This window comes from Aegilops tauschii, chromosome 2, assembly GCF_002575655.3.
Source record: "Aegilops tauschii subsp. strangulata cultivar AL8/78 chromosome 2, Aet v6.0, whole genome shotgun sequence".
NCBI classification, from domain to species: domain Eukaryota; kingdom Viridiplantae; phylum Streptophyta; class Magnoliopsida; order Poales; family Poaceae; genus Aegilops; species Aegilops tauschii.
Genome location: NC_053036.3, coordinates 640,918,280 through 640,937,232, shown reverse-complemented (window position 1 = coordinate 640,937,232; position 18,953 = coordinate 640,918,280). Strand labels below are relative to the sequence as shown.

The 18,953-nt window shown below is 47.8% G+C and overlaps 3 protein-coding genes and 1 long non-coding RNA gene across 4 annotated transcripts; 2 read left to right on the top strand and 2 right to left on the bottom strand.

The window, feature by feature from the left end:
• Positions 1–2,167: 2,167 nt before the first annotated feature.
• LOC120974772 (uncharacterized) lies at positions 2,168–3,252 on the bottom strand. Its single transcript, XR_012203959.1, has 3 exons — positions 2,907–3,252; positions 2,656–2,828; positions 2,168–2,561 (listed from the first exon to the last, which is right to left on the bottom strand). It is a non-coding gene; the product is annotated as an uncharacterized lncRNA (long non-coding RNA).
• Positions 3,253–3,784: 532 nt separating this feature from the next.
• On the top strand, positions 3,785–8,241 carry LOC109765791 (multiple C2 domain and transmembrane region protein 5). The gene is made up of 2 exons (XM_020324561.4): positions 3,785–4,042; positions 4,927–8,241. Exon 2 carries the CDS (start codon positions 4,961–4,963, stop codon positions 8,009–8,011), a length of 3,051 nt encoding a protein of 1,016 aa, XP_020180150.1. The 5' UTR covers positions 3,785–4,042; positions 4,927–4,960; the 3' UTR covers positions 8,012–8,241.
• Positions 8,242–8,709: 468 nt separating this feature from the next.
• Positions 8,710–10,917, top strand: LOC109765793 (probable phospholipid hydroperoxide glutathione peroxidase). The gene is made up of 6 exons (XM_045233471.2): positions 8,710–8,948; positions 9,141–9,217; positions 9,295–9,356; positions 10,226–10,344; positions 10,451–10,618; positions 10,708–10,917. Exons 1-6 carry the CDS (start codon positions 8,889–8,891, stop codon positions 10,735–10,737), a joined length of 516 nt encoding a protein of 171 aa, XP_045089406.1. The 5' UTR covers positions 8,710–8,888; the 3' UTR covers positions 10,738–10,917.
• On the bottom strand, positions 10,896–13,590 carry LOC109765792 (AT-hook motif nuclear-localized protein 10). The gene is made up of 5 exons (XM_020324562.4): positions 12,468–13,590; positions 11,948–12,015; positions 11,691–11,834; positions 11,443–11,598; positions 10,896–11,305 (listed from the first exon to the last, which is right to left on the bottom strand). The coding sequence occupies exons 1-5, from the start codon at positions 13,075–13,077 to the stop codon at positions 11,066–11,068; spliced, it is 1,218 nt and encodes a 405-aa protein (XP_020180151.1). The 5' UTR covers positions 13,078–13,590; the 3' UTR covers positions 10,896–11,065.
• Positions 13,591–18,953: the final 5,363 nt, after the last annotated feature.

Here is an 18,953-nt window from a genome sequence, read left to right as displayed (position 1 = left end):
CAAGTTTTGGGCTGAAGCCCTACACATGGCCACCTTCCTTCTAAATATTCGACCTTCCAAAACTAAACCCAACACTACTCCCTATTATTCCCTCTTTCTTTCCCACCCCGACTACTCCGCGGTTCGTGTTTTCGGCTGTCTCTGTTTTCCCAATGCCTACGCCACTTCTGCAAATAAATTGTCACCACGCTCTATCCCATGTGCTTTTCTCGGCTTCTCTGACGAGCACAAAGGCTATCGCTGTCTCGACCTTCACACCGGACACGTTCATGTCTCTCGTCATGTCACGTTTGCTGAGCACATTTTTCCTTTCTCACAATGCACTACTACACCATCCAACACCCCTAGCTCCGCAAACACCCCCTCTCCCCGTCCTTTCCAACTATATACTCCCCTACCTGCCGAACACAACTTATCACCACCACCATTAACACCCACCATAGCCAATTCCAACCATACACTCACCCCACCCGAGACGTCCCCAACACCCCCGACCCCTGCTCCCTCCCCAACACCCCCGGCCCCTACTCCCACTCCACCACCCAGCCCTGCTCCCACTCCACTACCCAGCCATACTCCTTCGTCCGACTCTTCCGCTGCGTCGGACTCACCAGTACCCACCTTACCCCCTCGTGCTATTCCTACAACAGCCCCGATTAATGATCATCGCATGCGTACTAGGGCCAAATCAGGATTTCATCAACCCCAAGACCGCCTAAACCTTCATACCTCCGTATCTCTCACTTCTCTTCCAAAGAATTACAAAACTGCTCTACTTGATCCCAATTGGGCCGCTGCCATGCAAGAAGAATATAATGCTTTACTTCAAAACAACACCTGGCAACTTGTTCCTCGTCCTCCCAATACAAATATTGTTTCTGGCAAATGGATTTTTCGCCAAAAGTTCCACTCCGATGGGAGCCTCTCATGATATAAAGCCAGGTGGGTTTGTCGTGGCTTTTCTCAGCAACAAGGAATTGATTACGAAGAAACCTTCTCTCCTGTTGTTAAACCTAGCACCATTCGCATCGTTCTTAGTGTTGTTGTCTCCTCTTCATGGCCCATTCACCAACTTGATGTTAAAAATGCTTTCCTCCATGGTTCCCTTCAAGAAACTGTCTACTGCCAGCAACCTCTGGGTTTTGAAAACCCATCCTTTCCAACTCATGTATGTCTTCTTCAGAAATCTCTCTACGGTCTTAAACAGGCCCCACGAGCTTGGTTTCAACGCTTCTCCTCCTTCATTCAAACAATAGGCTTCACTCCATCTCTCTCCGACACCTCTCTTTTTGTGTATCATCAAACTTCTGACACTGCCTATTTACTTCTCTATGTAGATGATATCATTCTTACCGCCTCCTCCCAAAAGTTCTTAGATCATATTGTCTCTCTTCTTAGATCTGAATTTTCTATGACTGACCTAGGACTACTTCATCATTTCTTAGGCATTGCTGTTGTTCGAGATTCCTCCAGCCTTTTTCTTTCCCAACGCCAGTATATTCTTGATCTTCTTAATCGTGCTGGTATGCTTGACTGTCAATCATCTCGCACTCCTGTCGATACTAGTTTTAAACTTTCGGCTACCGGTGAACCCTTTTCCGATCCTACTCTCTATCGTAGCCTAACAGGTGCTCTCCAATATCTCACCATTACTCGTCCTGAAATCTCTTTTGCTGTTCAACAAGCATGTCTCTATATGCATGATCCCCGGGTTCCTCACTATAATCATGTTAAACGCATTCTTCGGTATATAAAAGGAACTCTCAATCATGGTCTCCACCTCAATAATTCTTCTCCAAACCCGCTTACCGCATACTCTGATGCAGACTGGGCTGGTTGTCCTGACACTCGAAGGTCCACTTCCGGTTTTTGTGTTTTTCTTGGTAACAATTTGATTTCTTGGTCTTCGAAAAGACAGGTTACAGTCTCACGTTCGTCGGCCGAGGCTGAGTATCGCGCTGTGGCACATGCCGTTGCAGATACAATCTGGATTCGGCAGTTACTCTCCGAGCTACACAGGCCTATTGAGCAGGCCACTATTGTCTACTGTGACAACATATCAGCAGTCTACATGACCAGCAATCCAGTTCAACACCGACGCACAAAGCATATTGAGATTGATATTCATTTTGTTCGTGAAAAGGTTGCTCTTGGTCAGGTTCGGGTGCTTCATGTTCCCTCTACGGCTCAGTTTGCTGACATTTTCACCAAGGCACTGCCTACTAAGCCGTTTCAAGATATCTGTTTCAGTCTCAACGTCGTCGAGCCTGCCGTTGATACTGCGGGGGGATGTTAGAGTAGTCATTATGGTATACGACTTCTAGTCCAAGTCAGTTTTGTACCCCCACCCCAAGTCGGTTTGTATCCTCTTATATACTCTTGTATGCCGCACCAAATCATCAATAAGCAACAGTTTTATTCAGCTTTCAGGGTGCTCTGCGCCTGGATGGCGTCTTATTGAATTTGGGAGGAAATCGCCAATCTTAAGCCTCGTTGTCCCCAGAAGGTAAAATAATATGTTTCCTTCCTGTTGGAACTTGAGCACCAAAGTCGTCGAACACCTGTTTTGATTTGTACTCCTATCAAATATAGTAATCTGAAAAGCCCCTGGTTACCACCAATGCGAACTGGTAATTGAGTGAAAAGTGTTAGTACCATGGCTGATTTTCTGAAGTCAAAACTTCATTTAGTACTATCCAAGGTTTTTGCGGTTCAGCGCGGCCTCCACCTGCGCCCCCGTCATCGCCGCAGCGGCGGTGCGGACGTCCTGGTACTGCTCCTCCTCCCGCCGCGCGGTGGCCGAGGAGTGGTTCATGCTGGCCCCGTTTCTGAAACATACAGGACGATGCCGCATGAATGAATGATACACAGCACGGCAAGCAGGAAGGATAAAGCCGGTTAATTACCTGCACGAGGCGAGAAGAGGCGTCGTCCTGGTCTGGCCGGCCACCCGGCGGCCGGCGGCGGTCAGTGCTCGCGCAGCCATGGTCAAGGGAGATCGATGCGGCGGCTGCTTTCCTCCTCGCGAGCTCAGTACAGAAGATCGCAAAGCAGAGAGAGCGTGTGTAGTGTGTGTGTGCGCGTGTGCGTGTGTGTCTGGGAGGGAGAGCAGAGCACGAGCAGCGCGAGCTTATCCACGCGGAACTGAGGCTTGAGAATGAGACGGAGTTCTCTTCCTTCCCCTGCACCTCGATGGGCGGTGGCTTTATTAATGAGTTACTGCCCCCGAGGCAGGACGAGTGGTGGTAAGAAGGCGCGACGAATGGCGTGCCGACACGCGGAGCCGCGCCATTGACGAGCAGAGGGTCGGTGATGCACTGGAAGAAAGCCAACGGAGACACGCCCGCCGCTGCATGCAGCCGTCCTTTCCGTCGGAAGGCGACACGCGATCGCATCAAAATTCCCGTATAAGAAAGCGATAGTTTTCCGCACAAATTTATAGAGTGGTAGTTTGTAGGCATGTTTCCACGAAATGTGGTAGTTTTTTTTTTAAAACTAACATGCCAAGTCAGACCCAACGGGCCAGCTGCCGTCCGTTGGTCAAGTCAGACCCAACGGGCCCGCAGCTATTTCGAATTCCGACGAGAGGCAGGCAAAACAAGGGAAAGAGGCGAGAAATTGCCTCGCAAAGAGCCCGAGGCGAGCCTGAACCCGAAACCGACGCGGCGCGGCGCACGAGGACGAGGACGAGGACGAGGACGGCGACCGACCCACGCCTCCCCCACCCACGCGTCTCCGCTCTCCTCCTCCTCCTCCTCCTCTCGACTCCACGCAAGAGAGCCCTCCTCCTCCTCACTCGCTCACACCCAACGCAAAGCTCCCGTCTTTCCCCCGCACGCCACGCAAAACCCAGCCAGACCCTCCGCCCCCGCCTCCGCCTCCCCCGAATCCCCTCCTCCGTCGGCCGCCCTCCCGTACGCCCCCCCCCGACCAGACGGACAGCATGGCGGCGGACTGAAGCGCGCTCGCGGCTCCGTCGGCCGGCGCTCTCGGGCTGCATTGGGCCAGATCCGCCCGGATCTGGGCGTCTCCAGCTCCAGAGGTGAGCCCCGGCCCTCGCCCCTCTCCGCCCCGCCTCGATTCGCAGTGTCCGCTCGCCGCCGGTGCGCCGAATCCCGGGGTTTCTCGGGGGTTTATTAAGGCTCCGCCGCGTTCGCTGCGCGGCGGAAAGTAAACCCAGAGCGCCAGCGGCCCTTTTGCATATGCCTGCGGATCCATTAGGTGCGGCGCTGCCGTGCTAAATCCACGAATCGCCCTTTGATTCTGTGATTCAATAATAAACTAGTCTGGCTTTTCGCCAAAAGGTTGATGCGCTTGTCGTGGCTCCCTGATTCGGGAATTTATTTTTTTATTTGCTGCTTATCCACAGGTTAGATCTGTGTGCGTATGTCGCCTTCAGCTCTGATGTGAGCTCCGATGCGTCGCAGTCTGTCTGAGGCCAGCGTTAGAGGTTGTTTGCTGACTTGGATGCAAATTTAGTTTAGTCCTGTGGACTGGATGTCTAGGCTTGATGTGGACTGCTCCTGCCGAGATTCTCATTTCATCATGCAAATAGAAATAATGCCGCACCCTTTGGGGAGCCGGAGCACACTGGTTCTTCTGTAGATCAGGGGCGATCTATGGAGTGGGTGGTTATGCGAGTGCGATTGCGACGCTTTAGTGATTTGCAGCATATACGTTTTTCTTGTTAAGCCTGGGTTTTATTCTTATTTGGATGTGACACTCAAGTTTGTAGCATCTGCCATGGTGCTACCTAACTGCTTTTTCTTTATATGTATGCTTATTTGGCCGTGCCAGATAAAATGCTGCATTTGCCAGGGTGCTACCTAACCGTGTTCTACTTTTTATGTATGCTTATTTGGCTGTGGTGGCCACTTTGTAGCATTTGGTAGTGGCGCTAACTGTGCTTTTCTTTCATGTGTGCAGAACAGAGCAGTAGATCACAACATCACCAGAAGCCATGGCGTCGTATAAGCTGGGTGTGGAGGTCGCAAGCGCTCATGACCTCATGCCCAAGGACGGGCAAGGTTCTGCCAGCGCCTGCGTCGAGCTTACCTTTGATGGTCAGCGGTTCCGCACGGCCATCAAGGAGAAGGACCTGAACCCCGTCTGGAACGAGCGCTTCTACTTCAACGTCTCTGATCCAACAAATCTTCCCGAGCTCGCTCTTGAAGCATATGTCTACAACATCCACAAGTCTGTCGAAGGCTCCAGGTCATTCCTTGGCAAGGTCAGGATCGCTGGGACCTCATTCGTGCCCTTCACCGATGCTGTCATCATGCACTATCCACTGGAGAAGCGTGGGATGTTCTCCCGTGTGAAGGGGGAATTGGGCCTCAAAGTATACATCACAAATGACCCCTCCATCAGGGCTTCCAACCCTCTTCCTGCAATGGACCCTGTTTTGAACAATACTCCTCCAACTCAAGCTGAGCAGATTGCTGCTGATATAACCGGTACTAATCTGAATGCTTCTCAGCGCCATCAGGAGCACAGGCATGATGAAGTGAGAACCTTGCATACCATAGCTAAGGACGTACAGCATCATCAGCACCATGGCCATCTTCCAGCCTCTTTTGCTGAGCAACCCTCCAACTCCAAGTATGGTGTTGAGCAAATGAAACCTCAACCTCAACAGCCCAAGATGGTCAGGATGTATTCAGCTGCCTCCCAGCAGCCCATGGACTATGCACTTAAAGAAACCAGCCCCTTTCTCGGTGGTGGACAGATTGTTGGTGGTCGGGTTATTGGTGGTGAGAAGCATGCTAGTACCTATGACTTAGTGGAGAGAATGCAGTATCTGTTTGTGCGTGTGGTCAAGGCACGGGACTTGCCTAACATGGACATCACTGGGAGCCTGGATCCTTTTGTGGAAGTGAGAGTTGGAAACTACAGGGGCATAACCAAGCACTTTGAGAAGCAGAGGAACCCTGAGTGGAATGCTGTCTTTGCTTTCTCTAGAGAACGCATGCAGGCCTCTGTCATTGAAGTGTTGGTCAAAGACAAAGATCTTGTCAGGGATGATTTTGTTGGCATGGTGCGTTTCGATCTGAATGATGTGCCAGTACGTGTGCCCCCTGACAGTCCACTGGCTCCAGAATGGTACCGGCTTGTTCATAAGGATGGGGACAAGTCAAGGGGTGAGCTGATGCTGGCGGTTTGGATTGGCACCCAAGCTGACGAGGCATTTCCTGATGCATGGCATTCAGATGCTGCTACACTTGAGGATCCATCTGCCGTAACACACATGAAGTCGAAAGTTTACCATGCACCCAGACTGTGGTACCTGCGAGTTAATATAATTGAGGCCCAAGATATTCTGATACATGATAAGACCCGCTATCCAGATGTTTTTGTCAGAGCACAGGTGGGGCATCAGCATGGGAGGACAAAACCTGTTCAGGCTAGAAACTTCAACCCGTTTTGGAATGAGGACCTTATGTTTGTGGCTGCTGAACCTTTTGAGGATCACCTTATTCTGTCGCTTGAAGATCGTGTAGCTCCTAACAAGGATGAGACACTTGGCCGCATAATTATACCATTGACGATGATTGATAGGCGGGCTGATGACCGTATTGTCCATGGGAAGTGGTTTAATCTTGAGAAGCCTGTACTTGTTGATGTGGACCAACTAAAGAGAGAGAAGTTCTCTAGTCGGCTCCATCTCCGTCTCTGCCTTGATGGAGGATATCATGTTCTGGACGAGTCTACAAACTACAGCAGTGACCTCAGACCAACAGCCAAGCAACTCTGGAAGCCGTCGATTGGTCTGCTTGAGCTTGGAGTCCTCGGTGCACAGGGGATTGTTCCTATGAAGACACGTGATGGAAAAGGTTCATCAGACACCTATTGTGTTGCAAAGTATGGGTCAAAGTGGGTGCGAACACGTACTATCATGAACAATCCAAACCCCAAGTTCAATGAACAGTACACTTGGGAGGTCTATGATCCGGCAACTGTCCTGACTATTGGTGCTTTCGACAATGGCCAGCTTGGAGAGAGGCATGGGGACAAGCCATCCAGTGGTAAAGATGCGAAAATCGGCAAGGTTCGAATTCGCCTTTCAACACTTGAAACTGGCCGAGTATACACCCACTCATATCCTCTGCTGGTTCTGCACCCATCAGGGGTGAAAAAGATGGGTGAACTGCACCTAGCCATACGATTTTCCTCAACGTCATTGGTCAACATGCTGTACCTGTACTCCCGACCTTTGCTGCCGAAGATGCACTATGCACGCCCAATACCAGTGCTTCAGGTTGACATGCTCCGCCACCAAGCTGTCCAGATCGTGGCTGCCCGTCTCAGCCGTATGGAGCCACCTCTGAGAAAGGAAGTTGTTGAGTACATGTCAGATTTTGACTCTCACTTGTGGAGCATGAGGAGAAGCAAAGCAAACTTCTTCAGGCTGATGAATGTCTTCTCAGGCCTGTTTGCCATCAGCAAGTGGTTCAGTGGTGTCTGCGCATGGAAGAACCCCATTACCACCGTGCTGGTTCACATCCTCTTTATAATGCTGGTGTGCTTTCCAGAGCTCATACTCCCAACAGTATTCCTGTACATGTTCCTGATAGGGATCTGGAACTACCGTTACCGTCCTCGCTACCCTCCGCACATGAACACCAAGATCTCTCATGCAGAAGCTGTTCACCCAGATGAACTTGACGAAGAGTTTGACACATTCCCCACAAGCCGGAGCCAAGAGGTTGTAAGGATGAGGTATGATAGGCTGAGGAGTGTTGCTGGAAGGATACAGACTGTTGTTGGCGATATCGCAACCCAAGGGGAGAGAGTTCAGGCACTGCTTAGTTGGAGGGATCCTCGGGCCACAGCAATATTTGTGCTATTCTGTTTCATAGCTGCGATAGTGCTGTACGTCACACCGCTCCAGGTTCTCGCAGCATTAGGAGGGTTCTATGCCATGAGGCACCCGAGGTTCAGGCACAGGTTGCCTTCAACGCCAGTAAACTTCTTCAGGCGACTGCCAGCGAGGACGGACAGTATGCTGTGAAGAAGCTACCATCTGGTGGGCCTTATCGTTGTAATCCCTAGAATTACTCCATGTCTGTCGCTGTAGCTCGACTCGCCATGTTGTTATTTGTGACTGTTTGTCGTTCAGGACTTCGAGTCTGTCTATCGTATTAGGTGCTGGATCCAGGGAATAATGTGCTGACAGCTTATCATGACTTGCCAGGTTTTGGAAGCATGCTCTGATCGTTTATGAAATATCTTGTTGTGTAATGTTCAGTACCCTGCTTGAATGGTTTTTGTGGTCATCTGTGTTTCTAACCACTTGGGTAATTGCATCTTTCTACAAGCATTTCTGTGGCTAGCTTCTGCTGGGCTGATTTTCCTTGGTTTTTGTGTTCATGTGATTTTGACGTGATATTTTTTCTGAATATGCCTTGGTTGGAAGGATACTGTTTTGACTTTTGTAACTGTTTCCATATGATTCTACATTTGGCCAAACCGGTGGAATAACACTGTTTTCTTCCCCTTCCATTTCCATTCTAATAATATTCTTTTAAAACTCTCCATTTCAAAGAATGCCCAAAAATAATAGTGTACACTAGCTGGTGTATTGTAGGCCCAAAATATTTTGTCTACTTCTCTTTGTAGCTTCTCTGCCATTAATATTTCTCAATCAGGAATAGCCCATTCAAATATAAATGATTTGCAATTTGTGTGGCTGTCATTAGAATCTGTGGACACCATATGGACTGCAAAAAATAATGAGGAATTCTAAGACATTCTAAGACTTCCTGAGATGCACAGATAAATCTCAGGACAGGTGCTTGCCACTTGTCACAAGTTCTTCAGAGTGCTGCCGCTTAACTCTTCTCCAATCCTTCTCAAGTGGAAACATTACAGTATTGCTGAGAGCAAACATGGGTGCGGCAGAGTCATCCTCCAAGCTTGGTGGTTCCGTCCATGACTTCGTCGTTAAGGTCCTCCTCCTATCCCTCCCCCCCCCCCCCCCCCACCCCCACCCCACGCGTGTTCATCCATCGTATATTCTTGTGGATGATTTGCTTGCGAACAAGAAGATAATTAATTATTCAGTTTGTCAGTTTGTTTTTATTCATGTACAGTTCCATGCCATCCTTCTAACTGAAACACTCGGTGGGATTACTATGCAGGATGTGAGAGGAAATGATGTGGAGCTCAGCAGATACAAGGGGAAAGTCCTGCTTATTGTGAATGTCGCATCTCGGTGGTAGCGTTTTTTGCAGTTTTAGTTTGAAATCCTCCTGTTTGAATCTGTGTTTACCACCTGAGTTGATATCCTTGCAGTGGTCTGGCAAATTCCAACTACACGGAGCTGGGCCAACTCTATGAGAAATACAGGGAGAAAGGTACTTGTTTTCTATAGCTTTGCACATGTCATTCCACTAATCGCAGTAGCTCTAACTGATTAGGTACTCTGTATTGCTCTTAACCATTGTTTCCTGATTGAGCATTTGCTGTTTGTGCTGAAACTGAACACAATCTATGTTATATATGATGTGATTGATGTCTATTAAACTGAACACAATTGATGCATCACTTTTATATTTCTCGTGGGGAATGTTCCATTTTTCAGAGAACAAACCGTTGGCTTTGCCTTTACTAGAAACCCAAAGTTAGTAATGTTTCATTAAGACCTTATACGTGTCTTTGCTCATAACACCTGAGAACTCATAACAGAGGCAATTCAACCAGCACAAGCACAGCATATATGTCACTGAGGGATTTTCTTTATCATAGTGTGTGCATACAGAATACACTTCACCTGCTTACTAAACAAGCCGTGGGACTATTACCCGTAGCTTACCTAGCTGTCCAGAGCATGGCTTATCAGGTATAGGCTTATACATGACTGAACGTGTTTTGAAGTCGTATTTCGTGCGTTTACAAGACTCAAGTGGTGTTGACTGTTGAGAAGTCGTAAAAGTTGAACCAGGGCAACAGTTTGCTTCCCATCAAACAGATATGACACAAGGGATGCTGTATTCAGCTCTAACTATGCAAGTTGAGTTAGTTTTCAGATTGGAGATTGGAATCAATGGTTGGGCTAAATAATGGTAGAAAGAGAAATCCATACAGTTTATGTTAGGCTGCAAATCTTTAGTATGAATTATAAATAAACAGTAAGATAAGACGTGCCATTGTGCAGGCCAAATCAGTTGCATTGTACTGCGTCTTCAATCTTCATTTATCTTTGCATGTTTTCTGCTGCAATCAGGGTTTGAGATACTGGCATTCCCCTGCAATCAATTTGCCGGACAGGAACCAGATAGCGATGAAAAGATTGTGGAGTTTGCTTGTAACCGCTTCCAAGCAGAGTTTCCTATTTTTCGCAAGGTCTATCCAGCAACGAAAAAACCTTTCTTCCTATTTCTGTGTGTGTGCTAGCTTCCAAACACAAATGCACTTATTTTTTATCTAAACATTTCTGAGTTGACAACAGGTTGACGTGAACGGCAACAATGCTGCCCCACTGTACAAGTTCTTGAAGTCAGAGAGAGGCGGTCTATTCGGAGAGCGTATCAAATGGAATTTCACCAAGTTCCTAGTTGACAAAGAGGGGCACGTCATGAACCGATATGCACCGACCTGGTCCCCACTCGGCATTGAGGTGATGCTCTAACTCAACAGTTTATATTCCATATTGTTCTTCTCCACCAGCATGGTAATTCATCTGGTGAATGTTTTCGGCTTTCGCAGAATGACATCAAGAAGCTGTTGGAGGTTTGAGGTATCTCCAGGGAAGATCATGCTGGGCGTGTTCACTCATGTGTATGTGTCATCTGTTCTTTTCGCTACTGTATGTGTATGTACACTTGCTCTATCAAGAGTAACTCCATCCTGTTGTATGCTACTCTGTTTTCTACATGGTGAAAAGAAAATAACAATTTCGCCGAAATACAAACAAAATTATATTTGATGCAACAGCAACACAGCCTGGTGAATAATCTATAAGAATGATCTCAAAAACCGAATGGGCTATTTCAAAGTATACATTTGGTATTCTTTTTGGGAACAGAAAAATCTCTCGAGAGATGGAAGTGTCGGCAAATATGAGCTATCCTCTAGAAGAGTTGATATCAATGTTGGAACTTCGCGTGTCAAATATCCCAGAGCTAGGCCACCCTCCCGTCGATACAACGGAGGGCGGCGACGTTAGGTTTTGGTTATGTCCTGAGCTGGGTGACGGCACGTCTGGCCCAGCGCCGGTGAGTGAGTCGGGACCGAAAGCCGGTGGTTTCGCGGCTTTCTTGGACTTTGATTTGGACCCTCCTTGCACAAAAGTCCCTAGCACCACCTGCACAATGCCAAACAGGATTAGAAACTTCTATGCTGTATGATACTCTTTTCTGTTTAGGAACAAAATAAAGTAGATGCACGAGCTTTGTTCCATGTCTGAATCTTTTCTGTTGAGATCTGGTAAATTGCTGTTACCTGCACAGTACTGGCAGCTACCAATGCTCCACCCAGAACACCTCCAATGATGTGCCTCTCCGGGCTGCAGAGCGTGACACTGATCCCGTCGGTCTGATTTTGCTGGCCCTCGTTCAGATTGTAAGAGCCGGATAAACTGAGGATTTCATACAATCCCTACAAAGAAATGCACATCATGCATGGTTACATACAAGTCTCAGGTGCATTATTTCTTTGATCTGTTTCCTGCATATAGGATGGTCGCCTACCTCGTAAATGGCAGGATTGTTGTAGGAAGGAGGATGATCTGCGGGGTGGCGGAGGACAGCCCTGGAGATAGACCCCATCGCCGAGAGCACGCACACCGCCCTCGGCGACTGGCTCGCGAATGCTGCGATCTTCCCCGCGACGTCCTGACAAGGTGATTGATATGATTCTGTCTGTCATTTCATCAGGTGCAACAGGATAACAGAGGAATATGTTGGAATTATGGTTGGGTTGTTTCAGTTTGCATTATGTGCATTACCTCTGAAGGAGATGCTGTGATGATGTGGGGAGTGAAGCTCGTTCCAGCTGAACCAGGGAAAGCATTGCCTGGACAAAATAACAATTTTCAGAGGAAACCCATCAGGAATTAATTTTCTTCTTTGTGATATCAGTGAACTGCAGACTGCTGTGACAGTTCAGGGTTTTTTTTGTTGGCTATGTCTCCAGCCAAATCAGACTCCAGAGTGTTAGAAAATCTTTGCCGAAAAAGTAGCAGCAGACAGAAACAAAAGATTTCTAAGATGGCAGCAACTGTTTAGCAAATTGAGCTAATGATACTCTGTTAAAATCACCAAAATTCAACATTTCTTTGCTACAGAAGTTACTACACTTCTTTTGACAATTGGCAGGCAGCAGACTGGGAATTTGATAGAAATCTGAATCAATCGCCTTAAGCAGGACAGTGCATATATAAAATTCAGACTATGAAAATATATATATATAATTCAGACTATCAAAAAATATATAAAATTCAGTATTGGGTGTGTGTATATACTGACCGGAGGGTTTACTGCTGGGGGAGGAGAGCTTCTTCCCGGTGCCCGGCGGTCGGCCGCGCTTCTTCTTCTGGGCCGCGTCGTCGAACCCGCCCGCCATGCCCTGCCCGGCCATGGACCCCATCCTCTGCTGCGGCGCGCCCATCATCTGATGCTGCTGCTGCTGATGATGCGCCGACGAGGAAGACGAGGACATGTGGTGCTTCATGGCGCCGTCGGGCCCGTACTTGCGCGGCCTGCCCCGCTTCCGCTTGACGGGCTCCGGCGGCGGGCTGGCCACCGGCATCGTCCCCCCCGAGCCGGAGACGGAGCCGCCGCCCATGCTGTTGTGCTGCAACATGGAGGAAGGCGACGGCGCGCCGTCCATGTTGAACTGCATGCCGGCGAGGGAGGAGGCGCCGCCGCCGCCGATGGACTGGAGGATGGCGGTGGGGCTCATGCTCATGTTGGGCATGGGGCGGATGACGGAGTGCATCCCGGCGAGCGAGGAGGGGCTATGCTGTTGCTGCCCCCCGCCGCCGCCGGTGCCGCCGAGCATGCGGAGGTGCTGCTGCTGCTGCTGGCCGTAGAATGGCGGCAGGTCGGACGGTGAGATGAGGTCTTTGCCATCCATGCATGGATCACCGCTTTCTTCCTCCTCCAAAAGCGCAGCCAGCTGCCCTCGCCCTGATCATGCACGAACACGAGCGATCACCTCCCGCCGAGCGCCAAGCGACGCTTCCTTCCTCCTCCTCCGGCCTGCACGTACGGCCGACGGGGGCCGGAAAAAGAAGGGATGAGGAGGAGCTGGAGGAGATGGGATGCGCCACCGGACGAGCAGCTGGATAGATCAGAAGGAGGAGGAGGAGGAGGAGGAGGCAATGATGGGAGGGAGATAAGATGACGCGGTTGGCCTACATGCACGCGCAAGCGGGCAAGTAGCCAGCCGCTTGGATGTGTTTGTCAGCCAGGATGGAGGATGGGCACAACACCAACACCACCGATGGATGGATGGATGGATGGAACGGCGGCCGCCCCACACAGACAGGCAGATGGATAGGCGAGGCGACACATCCGTCCGGGCGGTACCGATAAGATTTCGGTTCCGTTCCTTTCGCCCAACGAAAAGGCCGCCCGTTGCCGCCATAGCTTTCGTCGGGCGCGCGGCATCATCCATCCATCCATCCATCCGCTGGCCTAGCGTGGGGTGGGGTGGGGTGGCATGTCGCTACCCGCCCGCTCCATCCCAGCCCCCACTCTACAGTAGTCCATGGAATAGCCCCGGCCCCGCCTGTCATCTGCCAAGCAACTTGCTGTGTGCTCCTCGAGAAGATATTTTTCGCCTTTGTTCTTTCTGTCACAAGTAACAGTGCGCCGGAAGGCGACGCTCGCCATCGACCCATCGTTGCACCGCTTTGTGTTCGTATGCAATTATAAAGAGTAGATCTACGTTGGAGTGTTTTCCAAGTGCCATAGAGTTTGAAGGGACACAACTAGCTAGCTAGGAAGTGTTGGAATATTAGGCAAGTAAATAATTCATAACTAAAAGAGATACTAGCATGCAATAATCTAGCAAACTAGAAGAACAGCAAGACATGCATAACAGCAGCAAACACGTAACAATAGCTGTAGAAACAGACATGAACAGAGGATGTTGGACGTACTGATCGTTAGCTATTATGGGTGCGACAGTGTTGATGACGATGTTGGCGACGATCTGCTGCTGACGGCGATGAATACGACGATGAGTAGCACCGCCCGACTTGGACGGAAGACAACCCGTGATGACGAATTTGAGCAGTCGCGCACAGCGCTTCCCAAAAACCTAATTCGTCCTCTCCCGGTGCAGGATCGCAAAGACGAACGGTTCCGGAGACCTGCTCTCCCACGCGCCGATGCACGCCGGCGTTTGGGATGGAGTAGACTACGATGGCGGCGCAAGTTGTGAGATGAGGCAAAACACTAGGTGTTTTTCGGTGTGTCTCCGGCCGCAGCCGGTAGCTGTATATATATTAGGACCAGAGGCGGTATTGTGTCGCGACCACAATCCCAAACCGACTCGGTTTCTAATTTGTATACTTATCGGACAAAAAATCAAAAACTTGTCTGCCAAGACATAAAAATAAAACGGCAAAAGGAATGGAGTAGACTACGATGGCGGCGCAAGTTGTGAGATGAGGCAAAACCCTAGGTGTTTTTCGGTGTGTCTCCGGCCGCAGCCGGTAGCTGTATATATATTAGCACCAGAGGCGGTATTGTGTCGCGACCATAATCCCAAACCGACTCGGTTTCTAATTCGTATACTTACCGGACAAGAAATCAAAAACTTGTCTGTCAAAAACTTGTACGCGCCGCCTCGCCTCGCCTCGCCTCGCCACGGCCCGGCCCGGCCCGGCCAGGCGAGCGAGCGCGCGCGTGTGGTTTTTCCTTTCTCTTCTCACACACCACTTAGAGTGGTGGAGAGAACCCACTATATAAAGAGGTCCAACTCTTCTTCAACTTCCGGGGTGGGACTAAACTTAGCACCACCACTTGCCATTTTACACATGGGCTTTGAGATTTCAGAAATTGCTATGGGCCTAGCCCATTAATTCTAACAATCCCCCGCCAGATCTCAAATACCCATTTAGAGATTTGCCTTCTCTCACCACTTGTTTAATATACCAGTGTTTCAGCAGAGACTGTTAAGTTGAACTTCTGCCTAGAACTTTAAGCTACATCCATTCACAACTTCACAATGGACTATGCCTTGAATTTCTAGTTTTGTGTGAACAGGTTTCACTCAAAGTCTTAACCAGTACCTGACCGCCAGTAGGCTACCCCGCGGTTTGGAGCTTATACGTCATACTCCCTAGTCTCTTCGTGAGCTTACTAAAGATCACCCAAATCTCATAGACTGCGACGTTTACAGTCAGAACTCGTATAGGTGTGTTCTTTCAAGACTGCTCTGTAGGACAGCATCTTTGCTAATTATAGCCAATAGAACCACATTAAGGCATGTTGCCAACCCGCCTTACAGATCTGAGCCTTACAGCTCTGAGAGTTTTGCATCTTCACTTGGAGACGATCATAAGTTATTACTCTCCTCAGTTAACCGATAGCTTGTTCTTCCCAGATCCTAATTCACGGGATCTCCGATCACAAAGGTTGGGTTACTACTATGGTGTAACATCTATGGGTCTCATACCCATCTCCCTTGATGCAATATCTATCACATTTCGTGATAGTCCCTTTGTAAAGGGATCTGCCAGGTTTTTGTCTGTTTGTATATACGTAACAGTTATTACTCCGGAGTTTCTCAACTTCCTGACAGACTTCAAACGTCTTTTCACGTGTCTTGATGACTTTGCATTATCTTTAGAATTGTTCACTTTAGCGATAACCGTTTGGTTATCACAATTCATAAGAATAGCCGGTACAGGTTTTTCAACAACCGGCAAGTCCATCAAGAGCTCACGCAGCCATTCTGCCTCAACAGTAGCTGTGTCCAAAGCAGTTAATTCTGCTTCCATAGTTGACCTCGTCAATATGGTTTGCTTGCAAGACCTCAATGACACTGCGCCGCCACCATGAGTAAATACATACCCACTTGTTGCGTAAAGTACATCAACATCGGAGATCCAATTTGAATCACTATATTCTTCTAGCACAGCAGGATGCCCTGAATAAGTAATTCCGTAACTCATAGTACCTCTCAGATAGCGCAAGACCCTTTCTAGTGCATGCCAATGATCATCACCCGGGTTGGTCATGAACCTACTCAGTTTGCTCACAACAAAAGAGATATCTGGTCTTGTAGCGCTAGCTAAGTACATGAGTGAACCGACAATTTGAGAGTATCTTAATTGATCTCTCGTTTCTTTCTTGTTCTTTCTGAGTGTCACGCTGGGATCATAAGGTGTTGGAGAAGGCTTGCTATCCATAAAACCGAATCGGTTCAAGACCTTCTCAACATAGTGAGATTGCGTTAATGTAATCCCACTCTCATCCTTAATAAGTTTGATGTTTAGAATTACATCGGCTTCTCCCAGATCTTTCATGTCAAAACTTTTTGATAGAAAAGACTTGACCTCGTTAATTGCATTAATGTTTATACCAAAGATCAGTATGTCGTCCACATACAAACATAATATGACACTATTGCCCCCACCATGGCGATAATAAACACACCTATCAGCCTCGTTAATGACAAATCCTGCAGAAGTCAGAGTTCTTTCAAACTTCTCATGCCATTGCTTAGGTGCCTGTTTCAGACCATACAAAGATTTTAACAACTTGCACACCTTTCTCTCTTCACCCTTTACCACAAACCCGTCAGGCTGATCCATATAGATCTCCTCTTCCAACTCTCCATTGAGAAAAGCTGTCTTTACATCCATTTGATGAATGATAAGACCATAAGAGGCAGCCAAGGAAAGTAACACTCGAATGGTGGTCATTCTAGCAACGGGTGAATAGGTGTCAAAGTAATCTTCGCCTTCTTTCTGAGTGTAGCCCTTGGCCACTAGCCGCGCCTTGTACTTATCAATAGTACCATCAGGCTTTAGCTTCTCTTTGAACACCCACTTACAGCCCACAGGTTTACAACCATATGGTCTATCAGTTAGTTCCCAAGTTCCATTAGAAAGAATTGAGTCCATCTCATTATGAATAGCTTCTTTCCAATCATCTACATCCGGAGATGCATATGCTTCTGCAATCGTCTTGGGTGTGTCGTCCACAAGGTATACAATGAAATCATCACCAAAGGATTTTGCAATCCTTTGTCTCTTGTTCCTTCTAGGAACTTCATTGTTATCCTTCTCAAGGACTTCCTCATGTGATTGTTCGAAATATTCATCAGTTGTACTAGATTCAGGAATTATCTCAGAAGAAAATCTAGCAATGCTATGCATATCTTTCATAGGAAATATGTTCTCAAAAAATGTTGCATCACGAGATTCCATTATAGTATCAACATGCATATCAGGTACTTCAGATTTTACCACTAAAAACCTATAAGCAATGCTCCGTTGAGCATACCCTAGAAAGACACAATCCACTGTCTTTGGTCCAAGTTTGCGTTTCTTAGGAATAGGAATATTGACCTTTGCCAAACATCCCCAAGTGCGCAAATAAGAAAGTGATGGTTTTCTCCCAACCCACTCCTCATAAGGGGTTTTCTCCTTATTATTGTTGGGAACTCTATTCAGGACATGACATGAAGTCAATAGAGCCTCCCCCCACCATGCCTTAGATAAACCAGCAGTGTCTAACATGGCATTCACCAAGTCAGTCAATGTGCGGTTTTTCCTCTCGGCCACTCCATTTGATTGAGGTGAATAGGGAGGCATCCTCTCATGAATAATACCATGTTCCTCACAAAATTCATGAAAAACTTTTGGAAAATACTCTCCACCACGATCGGACCTAAGACGCTTGATCTTTCTCTCTAGTTGATTTTCAACTTCAGCTTTATAGATTTTAAAGTAGTCTAATGCTTCATCTTTAGTTTGCAACAAATAAACATAGCAAAATCTAGTCGCATCATCAATCAAAGTCATGAAATATCTCTTTCCACCTTTTGTCAACACACCATTCATCTCACAAAGATCAGAATGTATGAGTTCTAGAGGTGCCAAGTTTCTCTCCTCGGCAGCCTTATGAGGCTTTCGAGGTTGCTTAGATTGCACACAACTATGGCACTTAGAACCTTTGGCAACTGTGAAGTTCGGAATTAAACTCATGCTGGATAGCCGAGACATTAAACCAAAATTAATATGACATAAACGAGAATGCCAAATACTTGCATCATCATTAACACTAGCACAAATTTGGTTTATTGACTTATTGCAAAAATCTGAAAGAGAAAAACGGAACAAGCCTCCGCACTCATAGCCTTTTCCTATAAATTGTCCAAATCTTGACATGATTACTTTATTGGACTCTAAAACTACCTTAAATCCATCTTGACATAGAAGGGAGCCGCTAACTAGATTCTTGTTCATAGTAGGGACATGCTGCACGTTCCTTAGTTGCACGATCTTTCCCGAAGTAAACTTCAGATCCACCGTGCCAATGCCACGAACAGAAGCATGTGACCCATTCCCCATTAGGACGGAAGAATCCCTTGCGACCTGATAAGAAGTAAACAGGGAGATGTCAGCACACACAATGAACGTTAGCACCCGAATCAATCCACCACGAAGATGATTGAAATACTGAAAGCACAATAGGTAAATTACCATACCCATCAGTATTGCTAGCGGTCACCATGTTGACAGTCTTGGAGCTTTTTTTCCCTCTGCGGTCTGCACGTTCAGGGCATTCCTTGGAAAAGTGTCCAGGCTTCCCACAGGCGTAGCACTCTAGCTCAGCCTTGTTGAACTTCTTCTTCTTGAAGGTAGTAGTCTTGGTAGGCTTGTTGAAAACAGGTTTGTTCTTCCCTTTGTTCTTGTTCTGTGGGTACCTCTGCACCATGTTAGCAGTAGGCTGAACCTCACCTCCTTTTTCAGTAGTATCTTTAGCCCG

Excerpts from the sequence above, each read along its gene's own strand:
- LOC109765792 (XM_020324562.4), bottom strand. The coding sequence starts at position 13,077 with ATGGATGGCAAAGACCTCATCTCACCGTCCGACCTGCCGCCATTCTAC. Across the intron at positions 12,016-12,467 it reads CCCCAGCAGTAAACCCTCCG|GCAATGCTTTCCCTGGTTCA; the intron begins GTCAGTATATAC and ends TATTTTGTCCAG. Across the intron at positions 11,599-11,690 it reads ACAATCCTGCCATTTACGAG|GGATTGTATGAAATCCTCAG; the intron begins GTAGGCGACCAT and ends ATTTCTTTGTAG.
- LOC109765791 (XM_020324561.4), top strand. The coding sequence starts at position 4,961 with ATGGCGTCGTATAAGCTGGGTGTGGAGGTCGCAAGCGCTCATGACCTC.
- LOC109765793 (XM_045233471.2), top strand. The coding sequence starts at position 8,889 with ATGGGTGCGGCAGAGTCATCCTCCAAGCTTGGTGGTTCCGTCCATGAC. Across the intron at positions 10,345-10,450 it reads AGTTTCCTATTTTTCGCAAG|GTTGACGTGAACGGCAACAA; the intron begins GTCTATCCAGCA and ends AGTTGACAACAG. Across the intron at positions 10,619-10,707 it reads GGTCCCCACTCGGCATTGAG|AATGACATCAAGAAGCTGTT; the intron begins GTGATGCTCTAA and ends CGGCTTTCGCAG.